This window comes from Protopterus annectens, chromosome 3.part1 (assembly GCF_019279795.1).
Source record: "Protopterus annectens isolate FY-2018-M chromosome 3.part1, PAN1.0, whole genome shotgun sequence".
NCBI lineage: Eukaryota > Metazoa > Chordata > Ceratodontiformes > Protopteridae > Protopterus > Protopterus annectens.
This window is the reverse complement of record NC_056732.1, coordinates 950369609-950386242: the sequence shown is the minus strand read 5'-3', so window position 1 is coordinate 950386242 and position 16634 is coordinate 950369609. Positions and strand designations below refer to the sequence as shown.

At 42.6% G+C, this 16634-nt stretch overlaps 1 protein-coding gene across 1 annotated transcript in view; it reads left to right on the top strand.

The window, feature by feature from the left end:
• The window catches only part of RTTN (rotatin), a 3641098-nt gene that overhangs the window by 1615330 nt on the left and 2009134 nt on the right, over positions 1 to 16634 (top strand). The window contains exon 29 of the mRNA XM_044067142.1: positions 15240 to 15384. Within this exon, the coding sequence (XP_043923077.1) occupies positions 15240 to 15384 (145 nt within the window). The remainder of the gene's footprint in view (positions 1 to 15239; positions 15385 to 16634) is intronic.

The following is a 16634-nucleotide window of genomic DNA, read 5'->3' as shown; positions in this document are numbered from 1 at the left end:
ATCTTCGCCTCCTTCGACCCATCCCTCAACACATTCTTCGAGGCTTTCTGATGTTGACCTGGACCGAGTGGGTAAGAGGCTGTTAGAGAACACGACCCTGGCCAAAATGTTGTCCGCTTCGAGCCACTTGGCTTCAAAGCCTGAAATCCCAGCCATAATTTCCTCTCCTCCTCCTCCGAAGCCAATCGAGCTCTTGGAGCCGGGGCGGACAGAACCATTGTTGGTAAAGCCCTCGGAGCCGAGGTTTGATCCACCTCCCTCGGCTCCATCGACCTTGAGCTCAACGGTTCCGACCGGGAGTCTCGGGGCTGATAGTCCCTCGCTGGCTTCGGGGTGGAGATTCAGACCGATACTTCGGTTCCGACCCTTCCCCTCGGGGCTTCGGCACAGCTGGCTCCGTCCCCTGGATTGGAGCAGGGGGTCTCGGCTCGGGGAAAGCTGCCGGCCTCTTCGGAGCCGACAGACTTCTCGGACCGGAATTCTGGGTCCTTTGATGCCTTGAGGAAGGTCATGTCTGCTAAGACCACTACCTCCTCGGATCTGTCTTCCCCTCCCCCTAAAGGGCCTTGTTCTACCTCTTCCCCACAAGTCCCCACCAAGCGTTGAGATCCAGGGCCTCAGGTATCCCCATTGGGTGGCCCCTCCTCTATAGGGACTTCACCGGATGCTCCCACCGATGAAGTACCTAGGAAGAGACTGTGCAAGAGGAGGCACTTGGATTCCCCACAGGAATCTCTGACATCGGATGCCGACTTGGAGGAGTCAGAAGGGTCCCCACGATCCCCCTCAGAGAATATCTCATTTGCAGACATTAAGACAGAGGGGTGATTGGCAGTCCCTTGCCCCTACTGAGGACGAGTCGGTACTTCTGAAGGCCTTTGGGTCTCAACCATCCACCTCCTGGGTTACCCTGCCCTTCGATGAATTGATGGATCTGGTTGCTTGAAGGGTGTGGGAGTCCCCTGATTCAGTGGAACTGGTCCCTCGAAGGCCCAACAAGTTTATTACTTCCCCTACTGACAAGGCTTTTCTTACCAAGGGAGTCCCGGTTGATGCCATGGTGGTGGCGGCAGCCACCAAGAAAGAGATGTTGGAAACCTCTTCTTCTGTCCATCCTCCTAATAGGGATTCTAGGATGATGGACAGGTATGGGAAACGCATATTTAGTTCTGTGGCGTTTTCCATGAGATCGCTCAACTACCTGACCCATTTTACCCACCTTCAACGAGATCTTCTTAAAGAGCTGGGGGATACTCTACAGGGTAACACAGCTGATGCAGTTTCTGAGAAGGTGACTGCACAACTCAACACCCTCAATTCTATAGTAAACTCATCCATACGACTCATTTCTTATGCTGCCGATGGATCGAGTAGGGCGGCAGGCTCAGCGATAGCTCTTCGGAGACAGTCCTGGATGCACCTTTGCTCCTTTGCGGAAGCCTTCAAGTCTTCCTACGTCAATACCCCATTCGATGGTTCCGCTTTGTTCGGGCCCAAAGTTAAGCAGACGCTTACTAGGTGTGAACAAGAAGGAAAGACTCTGTCTGCTATAGGAGTCCATTTTTCCACTCCAACTAGACCGTACACCAAAGGGCAACAAAGTGGAAAAATGTGGTTCCGAAAACCCCAAGGAGCTTTCCAAAACACACCTACGGATACCCCCTCTAGGGGCAGTGGAGGGGGCAAAAACAGAAGACGCCGTCCAAACGGCAGAGGCGGTCCGCAAAACCAGGACGACAGGGAGCAGTTCTCTGGTAAGCCCTATCAGCGTTCCTGAAAGGAAGCCCGGCTGTCCTTCTCTGGAGGCAGTCGGGGGTCGCTTGGCTTTATACCCAAATGCCTGGCTAAACATTACAGTGGATTCTTGGGTAAAAATCATCATTGCTAGAGGTTACTACATTCCCTTTACAAACCCCCCCCCCCCCCAATGTGTACAAGGATTCCAGATGTTCCACCCAGTCTGAGAAAGCTAGCAGCCATAGAAATCCAAAACCTGCTAGACAAAAGAGTCATTCAGCCAGTCCCGGTGGACCAAATAGGATCCGGAACTTACTCAAGGTTCTTTTTAGTTCCAAAGAAAACAGGGGACTGGAGGCCCATACTGGTCCTCAACAAACTCAACACCTTCGTCAAGAAGGAAAAGTTCCAGATGGTCACGCTTCAATCGATTCTTCCATTCTTAGAAACGGGTGATTGGATGTGCTCTATAGATCTCAAGGATGCTTGCTACCACATTAAAATGGACAGATCATTCAGAGATCACCTGCATTTCCAGCTAGGGGCCAGTCATTACCAATTCAGTGCCCTGCCCTTTGGTCTCACCACAGCCCCCAGAGTGTTTACCAAATGTATGGCAGTGGTCACGGCTCACCTGAGACATTTAGGATTCCGGGTGTTTCCATATCTGGACAACTGGCTCCTCACCGCCACCTCCAGGCATCAACTAATCCAAGCAAGAGACTACACTATCCATCTTTGTTCCCAGTTGGGCATAACCTTAAACTTCGAAAAATATGCGTTATCACCCTCGCAGTGTATTACCTTTATAGGAGCAGAGCTAGACACCGTCAATTCAAGGATCAGGTTGCCTCAAGCAAGAATTGTATCTCTAAAAAGTCATGTCTGTTGACCCAGAACAAAGCTCCTGCGTCTCAGATACTGCAGCTATTAGGCACAAAGGCAGGCACAATGGCAGCCACACTGATAGCAGTCCCGTTAGGGCACATGCACATGCGAATACTCCAGTGGCTACTCTTCTCACAGTGGTCTTGACTGCCCATGTCACACGAGATTCTGTTAACAAATCTTTGCAAGAAGGATCTCAATTGGTGGTTGAACAGCGACCAATTAGTAGTCGGATGTCCCTTTGTTCTTCCCCAACCCACAGCCACAGTGACCATGGATGCTTCCCTGATAGGGTGGGGGGGCTATTTCAGGGAAAGACTGTCCAAGGTACTTGGTCAAGCATGGAATCACATTTGCATATAAATGTCCTGGAGCTGAGAGCGGTGTTCCTGGCGTTGCAACACTTTCACAACTGTCTACCTCCAGGTACAATTGCTATTCAGACAGACAACATGTCGGTAGTCTGGTACATCAACAAGCAAGGGGGAACCAGATTTGTATCCCTTATGCCGAGAGGCCCTAAGAATTTGGCAATGGGCTGTATCCACCAGACGCTTTCTAATAGCAACGCACATCCCGAGGTCATCCAACATGATAGCGGACAAGCTGAGCAGGTCCATACTGTTGCCTCACGAGTGGTCCCTCAAACAACAGGCGGCGGACAAGATTTTCTGCAGATGGTGTCAGCCTTGCTGCAATCTATTTGCAACTCCAATGAATGCCAAATGCAACAGCTACTTTGCCCTTTATCCCCCACCGGGGAGCAACCCGAGGGACGCGCTCGTACACGATTGACCCCCGGGCCTCCTATATGCCTTCCCGCCAATTCCCCAAATTCATACGGAAAGCCAAAAGTCTAGGAAGGACTGTGATTTTGATAGCCCCATCTTGGCCTTTTCAGATTTGGTTCCCCTTCCTGCAGAAGTATCAAGTGGAAGAACCATGGATCCTGGACCCAGTGCCAGATCTTCTGACTCATTCGTTGGGAGTTCTTCATCCCTCCCTCATCTCCCTAAAACTGACAGCTTGGCTGCTCCAATTCCCATATTAGCCAGGTCTCAAGATTTGTCTCCCGCGGTCCAACATATTTTAGTTTCCTCTCATAAACTGTCTACCAGGAAGCTATATAATAGCAAATGGAAACAATTTGTTCACTGGGCTTCTCATTATGACATTGAGCCTTATGTGGCACCTATTCATACCATCTTAGAGTTCTTGTCTTCCTTGTTCCATGATGGCGCAGCAGCTGCCACCATTAGAGTTCAATTGGCTGCTATTTCCAATTTCCATGTAGGGTTTAATGGGTCTAACATCATGTCCCATAGACTATGTAAGGCCTTCTTGAAAGGGACTCATCATCTCAGACCACCTATCAGACACCCTGTCTCTCCCTGGAATTTGAATCTGGTTTTATCCCAATTGATGCTCGCCCCCTTCGAACCCGCCTCATCATGTCACTTAAAGTTTCTGTGTTGGAAAACTATATTTCTTGTAGCCATTACATCTGCACGTAGGGTCTCCGAACTTCAAACCTTGTCCTCCAAGCCCCCGTATTTGATTTTTCACCCTGATAGGGTGTCTCTCAGGACTAACCCTACCTTTCTCCCCAAGGTCTGTTCAGAAACTAACTTAAATCAGTCCATTGAGCTTCCAACTTTCTTTAGACACCATACCAACAGACTGGAATATATGTTACACAAGCTTGATGTACACAGACAATTGAGATTTTACCTGGATAGAACGAAAGACTTCAGACAATCGGATCAACTCTGTCTCTTACGCAGAGAATAAGAAAGGTTCTACAGTATAAAAAAATCACATTATCCAAGTGGCTTTCTGACTGCATTAAATTCATTTATTCCTCCACTAATCAGCCATTACCGACTAACGTTAAAGCCCATTCTACCAGGGCTTTTTCTACGTCATTAGCTCATGCAGCTAGTTTGCCCTTGGATGCCATCTGTGTAGCTGCCACGTGGTTAAAACCTCACACATTTATCACTGATTACAAAGTGGACAGGACCTCCAGGGACAGGGTTCCTTTGCTTCCATTGTGCTCAGGAATGTTCCCCTGTGAGCCACCCAGGATTAGGGTGTTTGGGACGCTACCCACGTGTAAGAACAAACCGGCGAGATAGAAGAATTTCACATAAAGAAGTTATGTCCTTACCATAATGTTCCATGTGAGTTGTTCATCTCGCCTTTTTGTTCTTACATTCCCGCCCACCTTCCCCCTCCGGTTGAGAAAGATGGTTGCCTTGGTGGATTGGACGAGATTTGTCAGCCTGTCTTCTTGGACAGACTGTTTCTTCCTTCTACAAACTTATAGCTACCTAGATAGGTAGGCCCTATAGTTCTCTTTCTTCCTGTAGGCTGTCTTTGGTTGCAGCATACTAGATCTGGAGATTTACAGTAGAGCATCATGGGATATACACTAGGTCTCGAGCTTCTCTAAGAGTCTAAGCTTGAAAAGCGGCCAACTCGGAGCCGAGGGATCGGCTCCGAACCCCACGTGTAAGAACAAAAAGGAGAGATGAACAACTCACATGGAACATTATGGTAAGGGCATAACTCTTTTTTTTTTCAGGTATAGACATCCTATGTAAATAGTTGGTTTTGTAATGTTTGTTTTTAGAATTTTCTCCACTTTAAGCTTTGACTATGTAAATATTTATTTGATATACATACTATATATATATATATATATATATATATATATATATATATATATATATATATAATATGTCTATGTTTCTGAAAATCAATAAAAATGTATTCAGTAAAAAAGAATTTGAGGATGCATTCTCCTCAGATTCATCAAATGAGGAGTTTTTTTTTTTTTGGAGGTGCCATCTTCAAACTTTTTTTTTTTTAAACTGGGAAGGAAATGCGGTATCAAAGATGATATGACCTGTTCAGTACTGTGGCCATCACACCAGTCTTTGGTGTTTTAAAGGATGCCTTCACTGCAACACCAGCGTTCCCAGATTCTCAACCCCTTGCTGCAAAGAAATGGATACATTCTATACAGTTCTAGATTCTCATAAGTTTGTCTAGAAGAACCATATTGCAGGTCCTGCCATTATTTCTTTAGCTGGAGACAGACGCACCAATTTTTATTTCTTCTGGCATTCCTCTTCTAAATAATAAGGATAGTCATGCCTTTGACAGGTTTGGCATACAAGTGTATGCATCTTCCACTTTGGCTTTTAAGGCAATAAATTGCAAACCAAATATGTTAAAATACTTTTAATCGATTTTTGCAAACACACAACAGTCTTTGGCTAACCTCCCTAACTCGGAGGTTAAAGCTGATCTACTTGAAATGTTTCATCTTAGTGACTTGGAAAGTATAACTAAAGTGTGCTTATGGTACTGTTGATGCTGTTTACAGACCTGCTGCTGCTACATGAACTGTTGTGTAGGAGTGCTTGGGTGAGACTACAAAACTTCCCAGAAGATGGGTAGACTGAGATTTTAAATGCCCCATCTTAATAATGATTTATTGTCTGAAATCCCATCTGCTGAGATGCTTAAGAAGCTGCAAGAGAAAGGCAAGTTGATGCAGGGTGTGAAACAGTTTCTATACCCATTCCCAAGCACTAAAGAAGTTATTGTTCCAGTTCAGGTTTTTAAACATTTTAAACCTAACCAGCAAACATCTACCAGCAACACTATAAGAAGAAATGTTAAGATGACACTAAAAAGAAAGGAGATGAATCTCAAGAACCCCTTTTTCAAAAAGAAGAATCTATGACTATCCTTCCCATATAAACCCCAACAAACTCCCCCCCCCCCCCACACACACACACACACCTTTTTTTACAGAATTGCAGGCAACGTTTCCCACTGGTTTCCAGTTTGGAAGTCAATATCTTCAGATTCTTGGGTGCTAAAAATCATGCAATACAGTTGCAGTCATCAGGTTGGCTTCCCCTCCCATTCAATCTGGAATCCCCCTCCCACCAAGGAACCAATTGTTATTTTACTTCAAATTATTTGAGTGCTTTTATCTCATGGGGTAATAGATTCCCATTCGCAACAAGTAAGAGGCTTTTAGTCAGGACTGTTTATGGTCCCCAGACAATGAGGCACTTGGAGGCCTATTTTAGACCTGTCAAAACTGAACACCTTTCTTCTGTTTCCCAAATTCAAAATGCTGACCTTACAGATACTTTCCCCACTCCTGTCATCCAGAGCATTCCTAGTCATGGTAGATCTCAAATTTATGCATCTCATTTCACAAAAAATAGTTATTTTTTGTGATTCTTTCCAGTGGGATTGCCTTTTCAGTTTACATCAATACTCAGTGGTCTCTGTACCACCGCAAGGGTATTCACCAAACATCTTGCTTCATTCATAGCCTTTTGCAGACTGTAAACAATTTGCAAATACTCCTACCTGGACAATTGTCTCGTCTCCGCATCCTCCAGCCAAGAAACTCTGGCACCTTTTCAGTTTACTGTGCTTATATTTGGCCACCTGTGCTTCAACCTAAATTAGAAAAGACATCGTTGATCCCTACTCACAAGATAGTCTTCCTAGTGTGTGTTCTGGACACATCTTTCATGACAATCTGTCTACCTCCAGAGAAAATATTTTCTCACCATCATCATTTTCTATTTTTTTTTTCACTAAACTATACCCACAGCAAGGGAATTTCTGAGGATGCTAGGTTCCTGTTCATTCAGCCCATTTGATCCAACATGTGGGTCCTCAAGCCTGTTGTTGGACATGACTTGGCAGTATTACTGCTCCAGCCTTGAGCCCCTGTAAGATTTTTCCCTTCCATAATGCATGGGTTCCCCTAGTTACCTCGGATCTTGTTTGTCACAATAGTGAATAGATGTGAATGTGATCTCCATTCACAGCTAAGTGTTTCTCCTCTTATACAGTGTCCCATAAAGATTTTACTTGTAGGATCTATCGCAGTAAGTGGAAGAGATTAGTCTATTGGGCCTCCCTTCGGAACATCATCCCTTTTTCAGCCCCAGGCTCAGACATCCTAAGTTTCCTAGCTACCCTGGTCGACTCTTGTTCTAGTTTTTCCATGATTAAACTCCAACTGGGTGGCATTTCAAATTTCCATATTTGGTTTTAGGAATCCTGACTAGCGTCTCATAAACTCTTTAAGATTTTCCTCAAAGGAAACTTTCTGCTTAGACCTTCCATTAGAGATCCAGTTCCACTTTGGGATCTGAACCTGGTCCTAGAATCTCTAACTAAGCCTCCATTTGAACCACCTTCCACTGTTGAGCTAAAATCTCTTTCATGGAAAACTATCCCTTTGGTAACCATCACTTAAGCCAGACAGATTTTGAAACTATTCATGTGCCATTCTTTTTTTCTAACTATGAAAACAAAAAAGAATATACCCTACGTACTCTCAGTGTACATAAACAGTTGCGTTTCTACATTCACAGAACCAAATTCTTCTGAAAAGATGCTCAGCTATTTATTCCCTTTGCTCTTAGTAAGCTGCAGCAGAAAGTTTCCATACTAGATGGCTATCAGACTGCATTTCCTTTATTTATACTGCACATATAAAGACTCTACCATCAAGTAAAGGGCTACTTCCACTAGACCTGTTGCAACTTCTGCGGCCTTTAGAACCTGTTCAGTAGTTATTTGAAAAACTGCCACATGGTCTTTCATGCATACCTTCACCAAACATGACAAGGTGGAGTGCTTCTAAAGGGTCTCCCGTCATGAGACCATAGCTTGACATTTTGACCCACATGTTGGACAGGACTGACTGAATGAATCAGATACAAAAGTTAGGTACTTATAACAACAGATTCCATCATTCCTATACATCCTATGTGACAACCCTCCCTCGACTCCCTTCCTTGTCATGTAAAACTTGAACGGCCATTCAGTCCTAAACAGGATCAGGCAGAATGGTTATAACTAGATCTTGAGCATCAAACTAGATCTGAGGTAACCAGGGGAACTGGTGCATAATGGGAGGGAAAATTCTTAGAGGAGCTTGAGGCTATAGAACTAATGCTTCTGAGTCAGATCTGACGAAGTGCTTGAGACCACATTTCATTTTGGATGGACTTGAAAGGATCTGTCAAAATAAGCACATAACTTTCATTTTTATTGCTTTATTCATTCTGTCAGTTACTTTTGCAAGACTTTACATAAGGAATATTTACTGGTTCCCCAGCCATATCGGGGTCCAACATCTGCATCTTCTAAACTTTCCAATTCATGTTTTCAGTTTTGTAGGGAAAAATGTGGGTCAAGTCCTTGTAAATCCAAGACTCCCCCTTTTTCCTCATATTATCTCTGTCAGTGAATAGAAATGTCTCAGACTTTACATGGGGCGAACAATGTCTGAAGGAGTCATGGTCCAGGGGACTTTGGAGCCTCATTTCAGGCACAGACATATAAATCTCAAGGAAATATAACATTAATAAAAGTTCTCAAAGATCTAAATCAGCTGTGAACACCTGGGCCACTCTTACTGATAACAGACACCACCACAGTGAATGTGGTACATAAATGCATGTGGGGGAATGAGATTCTTTCTCCTTTGCAGACTAGCCATGATTGACTAGCATCTGGTAATTTAACACAGTTTAACTCTTCAGGCGACATACCTTCCATCAGAGCAGGGCACAGTAGGAGATTCTCTGAGCAGATCCAGGATAGACCTTTATGACTGGATGCTACATCCCAGAGGTCTTTCAGGAGATAGTGTGGGGGACTCCCCAAGTAGATCTGCTCATCCTCTGTCTCAACAGACAACAAAAACAGTTCTGTTCCAGAACAGCTTGCATTAGAGGCCTGGAAAACAGATTTATTTTCTTTCCCTGGATGGGAATGACCTTTACGTTTTCCCCATTTCTTCTAATAGCCAAGCCAGACTGTTTCTTAAGCACAATAAGGACTTGCAAAAGGTTCTTCTGGTAACTTCCTTTCTGCCTAGACAACATTGGTTCTCCCTTCTCATGCATTTGGCCAGGGGCAGTTACCAAATCTTCCTCACAAGGTAGATTTGCTCACAATACTTGGTCCACCCCAGTGCTCAAAATCTCAGTCAAACTGTATGGATGATATACTTTTCATCCTATTTAGGCACTTTTTCTCTGATGATGTGCAGTAGGTATTGAAGCAGGCAAGAAAACCTGCTACTAGAAAATCATACTACTTAGCCAAATTGAAAAGGTTTTCTAGTTAGTTTCATAGTAGCAAATAAGACTCATCCCAGGCAGGGGCACTAATGGTTCTCCAGTACCTGTGTGAAGTGTACAATTCAGGCCTAACATACAGTTTAATTAAGGTACACCTCTCAGCCATTTCTGCTTGTTTGCTACTGGATCCTTCCACCTTTCTTCTTTATTTCAAGTCAAACAATTTTCAAAAGGGAAGGCTATGGTCTGTATTCCAACAGCAGGTAGATCAATTACTGACACTGCAGTGCTGCATAAGGGGGTGCTACACTCCAGTGTATGCCGTCCTTTGGATGAGAAGTTAAACAGAGGTCCCACTTGCATGAGTTGGTGATGGCTCAAATGGATATGAAAGATCAGATGGCAGCTGTCAAAAAGAATAAGGGGAGTTTCCCGATACCCTGGCCAAATTTCCCATAGTAGTATAAAAACCACCTTGGATCTCCCCATAAAAAGAGGCTACTAGCTTTGTGGGACTAACTCTGTCAACAAAGGATAGATAGATAGATAGATAGATAGATAGATAGATAGATAGATAGATAGATAGATAGATAGATAGTTCAGAACACTTGAAAAATAACGGCAACTTTATGGAATCTGAACTTTTTTGTGGAGAAGTTCATACTGTCTCCTTTTGATGCTGCAGCTAGTTGTCATCTGAAAATGTTAACTTAAAACAGTGTTTTGCTCATTGCTTTGACTTCTGCTAAATGGGTATCTGAATTACAGGCCCTTATGCCTATTAAAACCTCTTTTTTTATCTTTCGTAAGGAGTGGGTGAGTCTTAGAACCAGACTATTCTTCATAATTAAGGTTGTTTCTGAATTTACACTTAAGCAGGCTATTCATCACCCTGTGTTCTACCCTGAGCCAAAAACAAAACAGAGTAAAAGGAGGTTTCCATACTCTACACTTTCACAGACAACTAAGATATTACTTGGACAAAACTAAAGATTTTAGTCAACTTTGTGATTCTGATGATGATAAAAAAAAAAAAAGTCAGCCAGTTTGTAAGCAAACCATTTTTAGATGGCTGTAACAGACTATTCAGTGTTGCTATTCAAACCATGGCAAAAAATTCCCCCTCGGAAAGTCAAAGTTCATTCTACAAGAACTATGGTCACTTTTAAAGCCTTTTGGAAAGGTGAAGATTCTAGTTCTATTCTAGAAGTAGCTACATGGTCCTCAGTTTACACTTTCACTAAACATTACAAAGTTGTCTTAGTTTCAAGAATACTAGAGATGGTTTTGTTAGTGCCACCCTCCAGAGAATCCTAGATTGTGGCCTTTCTCTGTTCACCCTTTCTTTGAGCTTTGCAGTCATCCCATATTGTTATGGCTACTACGACAGTGATCTAATGAAGAACATGGTACAGCTTTGAAAGTTAACTTGCATAACAATAACAATATATGTTTGAATTAATAACTGTTTCAGTGCTGCCACCGTCTCTGCACCTTTCTACTCAAGAAAAGGTGTACAGTAGATGCTTGCAAGTGATATCTTCTACTTCTTTAAGTGGCTTAACTCTCAGAAGACAGTGTCATCCCTTGAAAGAAGTGCATCCATGCAGTCTTTGGTCTCTGTAGAATTTTTAGTAATGGAGTGTGCAGCTTTAGTGTAAACACCCAGTATTCATTATAGTAGGTAAGCAGTTGTCTTGCCTCCTACTACTAGTACCCATGCCACTAATCAAACCTGGGACACTGTGTCATAGTCGTTACTTTTTATAGAACTGGTTCAGGGCTTTACTATGCAGCATTGGTGTTGATTGCACTTCCCATCTCCTAAATGAGGGTCATGTAAAACAGTGATCTTGTGCTGCTTCGCCTCTGTGTATGCATGCACTGCAGCTATGTTTATACTTTTGCCTAAAGTAATAGAGGATGCTTTTATTTATTTATGTTTTGTTGACTGAGTTAGTCCCACTTGATCAATAGACTGTCTTCAGTGGAGACCTGAGGTGGTATTCATACTGACCATGGAAAATTTTTTCAGGGCACAGTGGAGCTTCCCATACTCCTTTTGATAAATGCTGTGGGAGTTAACACCAGATTCAGACAGATGGGGCCTTGACGTTTCATATCATTCAAAGGATGGCGCTCATCAGAATGTAGCATCCCACTTAAGCTGCACTTTTGTGTTAGTATTGAAAAATGAATCCAAGCACCTAGTGTGGGAATAAAACAAACAGCTTTCTGTTTCTAGCACCAAAGGCAAGTTTGCTACCATTTGAGCCACTGACTCTGTTGTGTTTTATCTGGTTATCTAGACTAGCTTTATGCTTCAATTTATTGGTCAGATGTTAATGTGAGTAAGTGTCATATTTTCAGCTGTATATTGCAAATCTAGTGTTATCAGCTGTCTAACATATGCTTGTCTGAATCAGTAAGTTATTTCTTTGGCCTTAAATATCTGCTGTATTGCATTTATGCCATTTTCTTTAAACACACCTACTATTCTAAGCTGTTCAGCCTGCCTGCAATTATGAAACTATTAAGTTTTTGTTGCTGCGTATACCTGCGCAATCTCCAGTATTCATGTACATGTTACTTATATTGGCTAGATTCGGGTCATAGCTGTAAAGGGCACATCAGACCATTTTGCTTATCTGATTAATAAATAAATGAGAATTAAAAAAAAAAATCACAAAATTAAACCCACTTCTGTCAACCATCACAGTTTTATGCTTTTTTTGTATATTTGCGCTTTAGTGTAAATCATCCCATTTTGCAGATTTGTACAGTTGTAACAGCATCATAAACTATATAACAAAAGGAAAAAATTGCTGTCAAGGACTGAGAAGGAACAGGTGCCCAACTGGAAGCAATCTCTCATTAGCCTGAACAAGCAAATAAGAGCACTAGTGAAATCCTCTAAAGCCAACTTCGAGTCCAAATCGGCCACATCTACTAGGGGCCTTCTTCTCATATGTCCGCAGTCTCAAAGGAAACACGCAGATCTGTTCAGAACTGGTGGTCAAGGACACCACATACACAAATGCTGTAGATATAGTCAATCTACTGGCTGACAAATTAATTGAAAACTTCTCCCCTCTGTCTCCCCATCAGTAAATCAGGACATCCCTAGTACCTGCCCCTCACCCCTTATCTCTAGGGAACAGCTCATCACTGCCCTATCAAAGGCAAAAAATACAGCCTCCATGGGACCCGACAACATCCCAGGCTGCGTCTTACATGAACTCAGTAATGAACTTGCAGCACCATTAGGCACCCTATTCAACCAAAGCCTGAGTACCGGCTTTGTCCCAGCCAAGTGGAGGACAGCCACTGTCATCCCTTTACACAAAGGTGGAGCATCCACCGATCCAGGAAATTATAGACCCATCAGCCTAACTAGCCTGATCTGCAAGGCCATGGAATGGATCATCATGGAGCTCATTAACAGGAACATTAGCAATCCCCAAACACTCGACCCCACACAGTTTGGCTTTGTCAAGGGGAGGTCATGTCTTTTAAATCTGGTCGACTTCTTTGAGACATTCACCAAAGCCATGGATGAGAGGAAGACTGTACACACCACCTACTTTGATCTGGCCAAAGCCTTCAAAACTATTCCCCACTTGGGCATAGTAGATAAACTGTCTCAACTAGGCATCAATCCATATGTTACCGATGGGTAGCAAACTTGACTCACTGATAGAACTCACCTAATCAAAATAGGGGAAGCCACCTCAAGCAGTATATCCCAGGGATCAGTCTTGGGCCTCTGTTATTCAAGATATACTTCTCTGAGGTGCAGGTCAAAACCAGTGGGCTATGGCTAACCAAGTTTGCAGATGGCTGCAAGGTGGACACAGTCATCAGTTCCCGAAGTGATGTGGATGTCCTAGGGTCTCACCCAAACAAATCACTGATGCCAGAAACATGGCCTCAACCTGAATGCCAAAAAATGCATCATCATCCCCTTTGGGGAGAGTGATGTCCCCACATATTATCACATTAATAACAACGTCCTAAGTACACAATCAGTAATGAGGGATTTGGGCTCCCAGGTTGGTAGCAACCTGACTTTTGACCACCATGTTGCTTTTGTTGTACGGAAAGCTTTCTACATGGCCCACCTAATAAGTAAGGGTATCTCATCCAGAAACAAAGAGGTCATAGGATCCTTGTATTCTTTCTTTACAAGGCCTGTTGTTGAGTGCAACGCCCCCTTCAGCATGTACCTTGCAAAGCATATGCAGCAGCTAGAGAGACCACAGAGGTTCCTTACCAGGTGAATCCTAGGCCTCAAACACCTACCCTACCCAGATAGGTTAAAAGCCCTGTCCCTCTGCTCATTTTCATACAGACGCCCTAGAGGTGACCTCTGTCTGGCATACAAAGCATTCTCAGACCCCGCCTTGATAGGACTGCTGCATATCCGCAAATCAACCTCTATTCGAGCAACCTGTACGTGTGACCTCAACCTGGTCTGTGATATAAATAGGACTTGTTGGCGGGGCAGATTTGTGTCCCAGAGACTCTCCCAACTGTGGAATAGACTCCCTCTCCACATCAAGAAGAGTACATCATCCCTTTTTAAGCATAACCTGGATAACTGGATGGGAAACAGAAAATACACTCCCGGGATTACACCTGTGTCCATGCTGGACAGGGGCTCTGGGTACTGACTTGTCTAAACATGGGCTAAACTCTTGGCTAAGAATAACCTAGTAATGTCCTATGATCCTATAAGCATATTTCATAACCTGGTTGAATAGTTAGGGTTGTTGCCTCACAGTGATTGCTTCTTAAGTTTGGCTCTAGGTTGAGGTGCTTTTTCTGTGGAGTATGCATATTCCCACTTTGTCCATGTGGGGTCTTGCCAGATGCATTTGTTTCCTCTCACATCCCAGACGTACTGTAGGTGAAATGGAAATCCTTGAAATTGCTTCTAAGTGGGTTTGCTTTGTGTGCATGTGTGTCTGTCTGTACTGATATAGGTTGGTGTTCTTTTCACAGTAAGTGCCTGTACTTTGCTTCCACTGAATGCCATGTTAGGCTGCATCTCTACCACAACATAGCATTGTATTAGTTGGAGAATGAAAAAATGCATCTTTGTCTTCTTCATTCTATAGTCATGGTTTCACTACATATTTATTAAACTTTCAGCATTCTAGCATCACAGTTTCCCTGCATCTGTAATTTAGCTTCTCACGGATATGCATAGGTAGAAAAATCAGATGACAAAATTGATTGAACAGAAATTGAAATTCACATCTGCCAAATGAAATAGTCCTGCTTCTTATAACATTGCTGTCATTCTTGGTTTCTATTGTTCAACTCCACCTGTAACTACTTTTTATTAGATGTTTAAGGAGTGTCTGTCAGTTCAGATATGCACTGAGTCACAAAATTGTTTAAAAACGAATATACTTTCATGGATTTAATAATTTCATGTTCTGTTTTCATTATGTTTTCTTTATGCAGATTTCTGCAAGTGCTGCCCGCATGTAGTGACGATGAAAAGCTTTTAGCAGATGTAGTAACTTTTCTGAACAAGTACTGCATAGAACAAAAGAAGCAAAACAATGTTAGTGATTTAAACTGGTTTCTAGAGCTTCTTCTTAAGGAGGTAAGAATGCAGTTCAAAATAATTTCTAATGACCGGTAGATTTGTCTGCCATTATTACTGTTTTTGTAAGCTTGGATGCAAATGACTGTAAAGAGTGGTCTCCTTTGTCATTAGTAAGAATTAAGCTTGTAGACGTATAGACTTTTAGGAACGTCAGTATGTTTTGCTGCAGTTGACATTAAAGCAATACAATGTGCATCACATCAGGCATTCATTAATTTCTGAATGTATTTTAGGATATACCTACAGCCCATCAAGAATCAATTGTGCATATCATCTTTGGCTAAGAGTAATAGAGTAAACAGGCAGCTAACGCAGGGAATTGTAAGGGGAATGGTGCAATGTGGAAGTTTTCTGCACAGTTGAAAATTCTCCATTGAGGTGTCCTTTTACATTCTTTGCCTTGACCAAATAAGTTTCCCTTGAAGTCTGTTCAGTGAGGGAAACCATTTATTTATAATTTTTAGCCAGTGAAAATATGGGAACAGTTTCTTCTTTTCATGGTTGATGCCCCCAGTCTTTATTGTCTTTATTATGATTATGTGAATTATGCAGCTGTAAAGTATACTACTGAAAAATATTGTAATTAGATCATGATCTTTTTTAAGGCAATCTCAAACATTTCCATAATATTTATGAAGATACTCGTTTGGGGAAAACTTAGTGCAGTTTTCCAGTTAGATTCATATTTCTCCACAGGTCCTGGTAATCACTAATCTGATGTTGTTAATCTTCATTCATTCATTACTGATAAGTATTGGTTCCGTCCTTGGAGCCGAGTTGGCTGTTATAACAAGCTCGCACCAGCCAAAAAAAAACTCTCGAGCTAATCTTACCCATAGTGCACCTCTCTCTCTATCACGTCAGATTTTGTTTGCCACATATACTACAAGACATGTCAAGCCAGCTCTCAGCTAAGTCATTTAAAAAATTTATACTAAAAAAACCTTTCTCTTGATTGCTTGTAAAAATTTATTTTTCCCTGTTAGTCGTTTAGAGTTTGCTTACCCTTTGAAGTATTTTCCTCCTTTCTTTACCAAGTTTGTGGTGTTTTTCTTACCATTGCTGGTATAGTCTTTCCTTTACCTCTGAGGTAATTCTCAGTACCATTGCTGGTATCTCCCCTCTTTTCTTCTTTTCCTTACCCGTTGGGTGTTTCTTGTCTTACCATCATTGTGTATTTAGCTGTTTGTGTTGTGTATATTGTTGTCTGACAGATGGTTACTCTAATTTTGGTCATGGGTGATAAA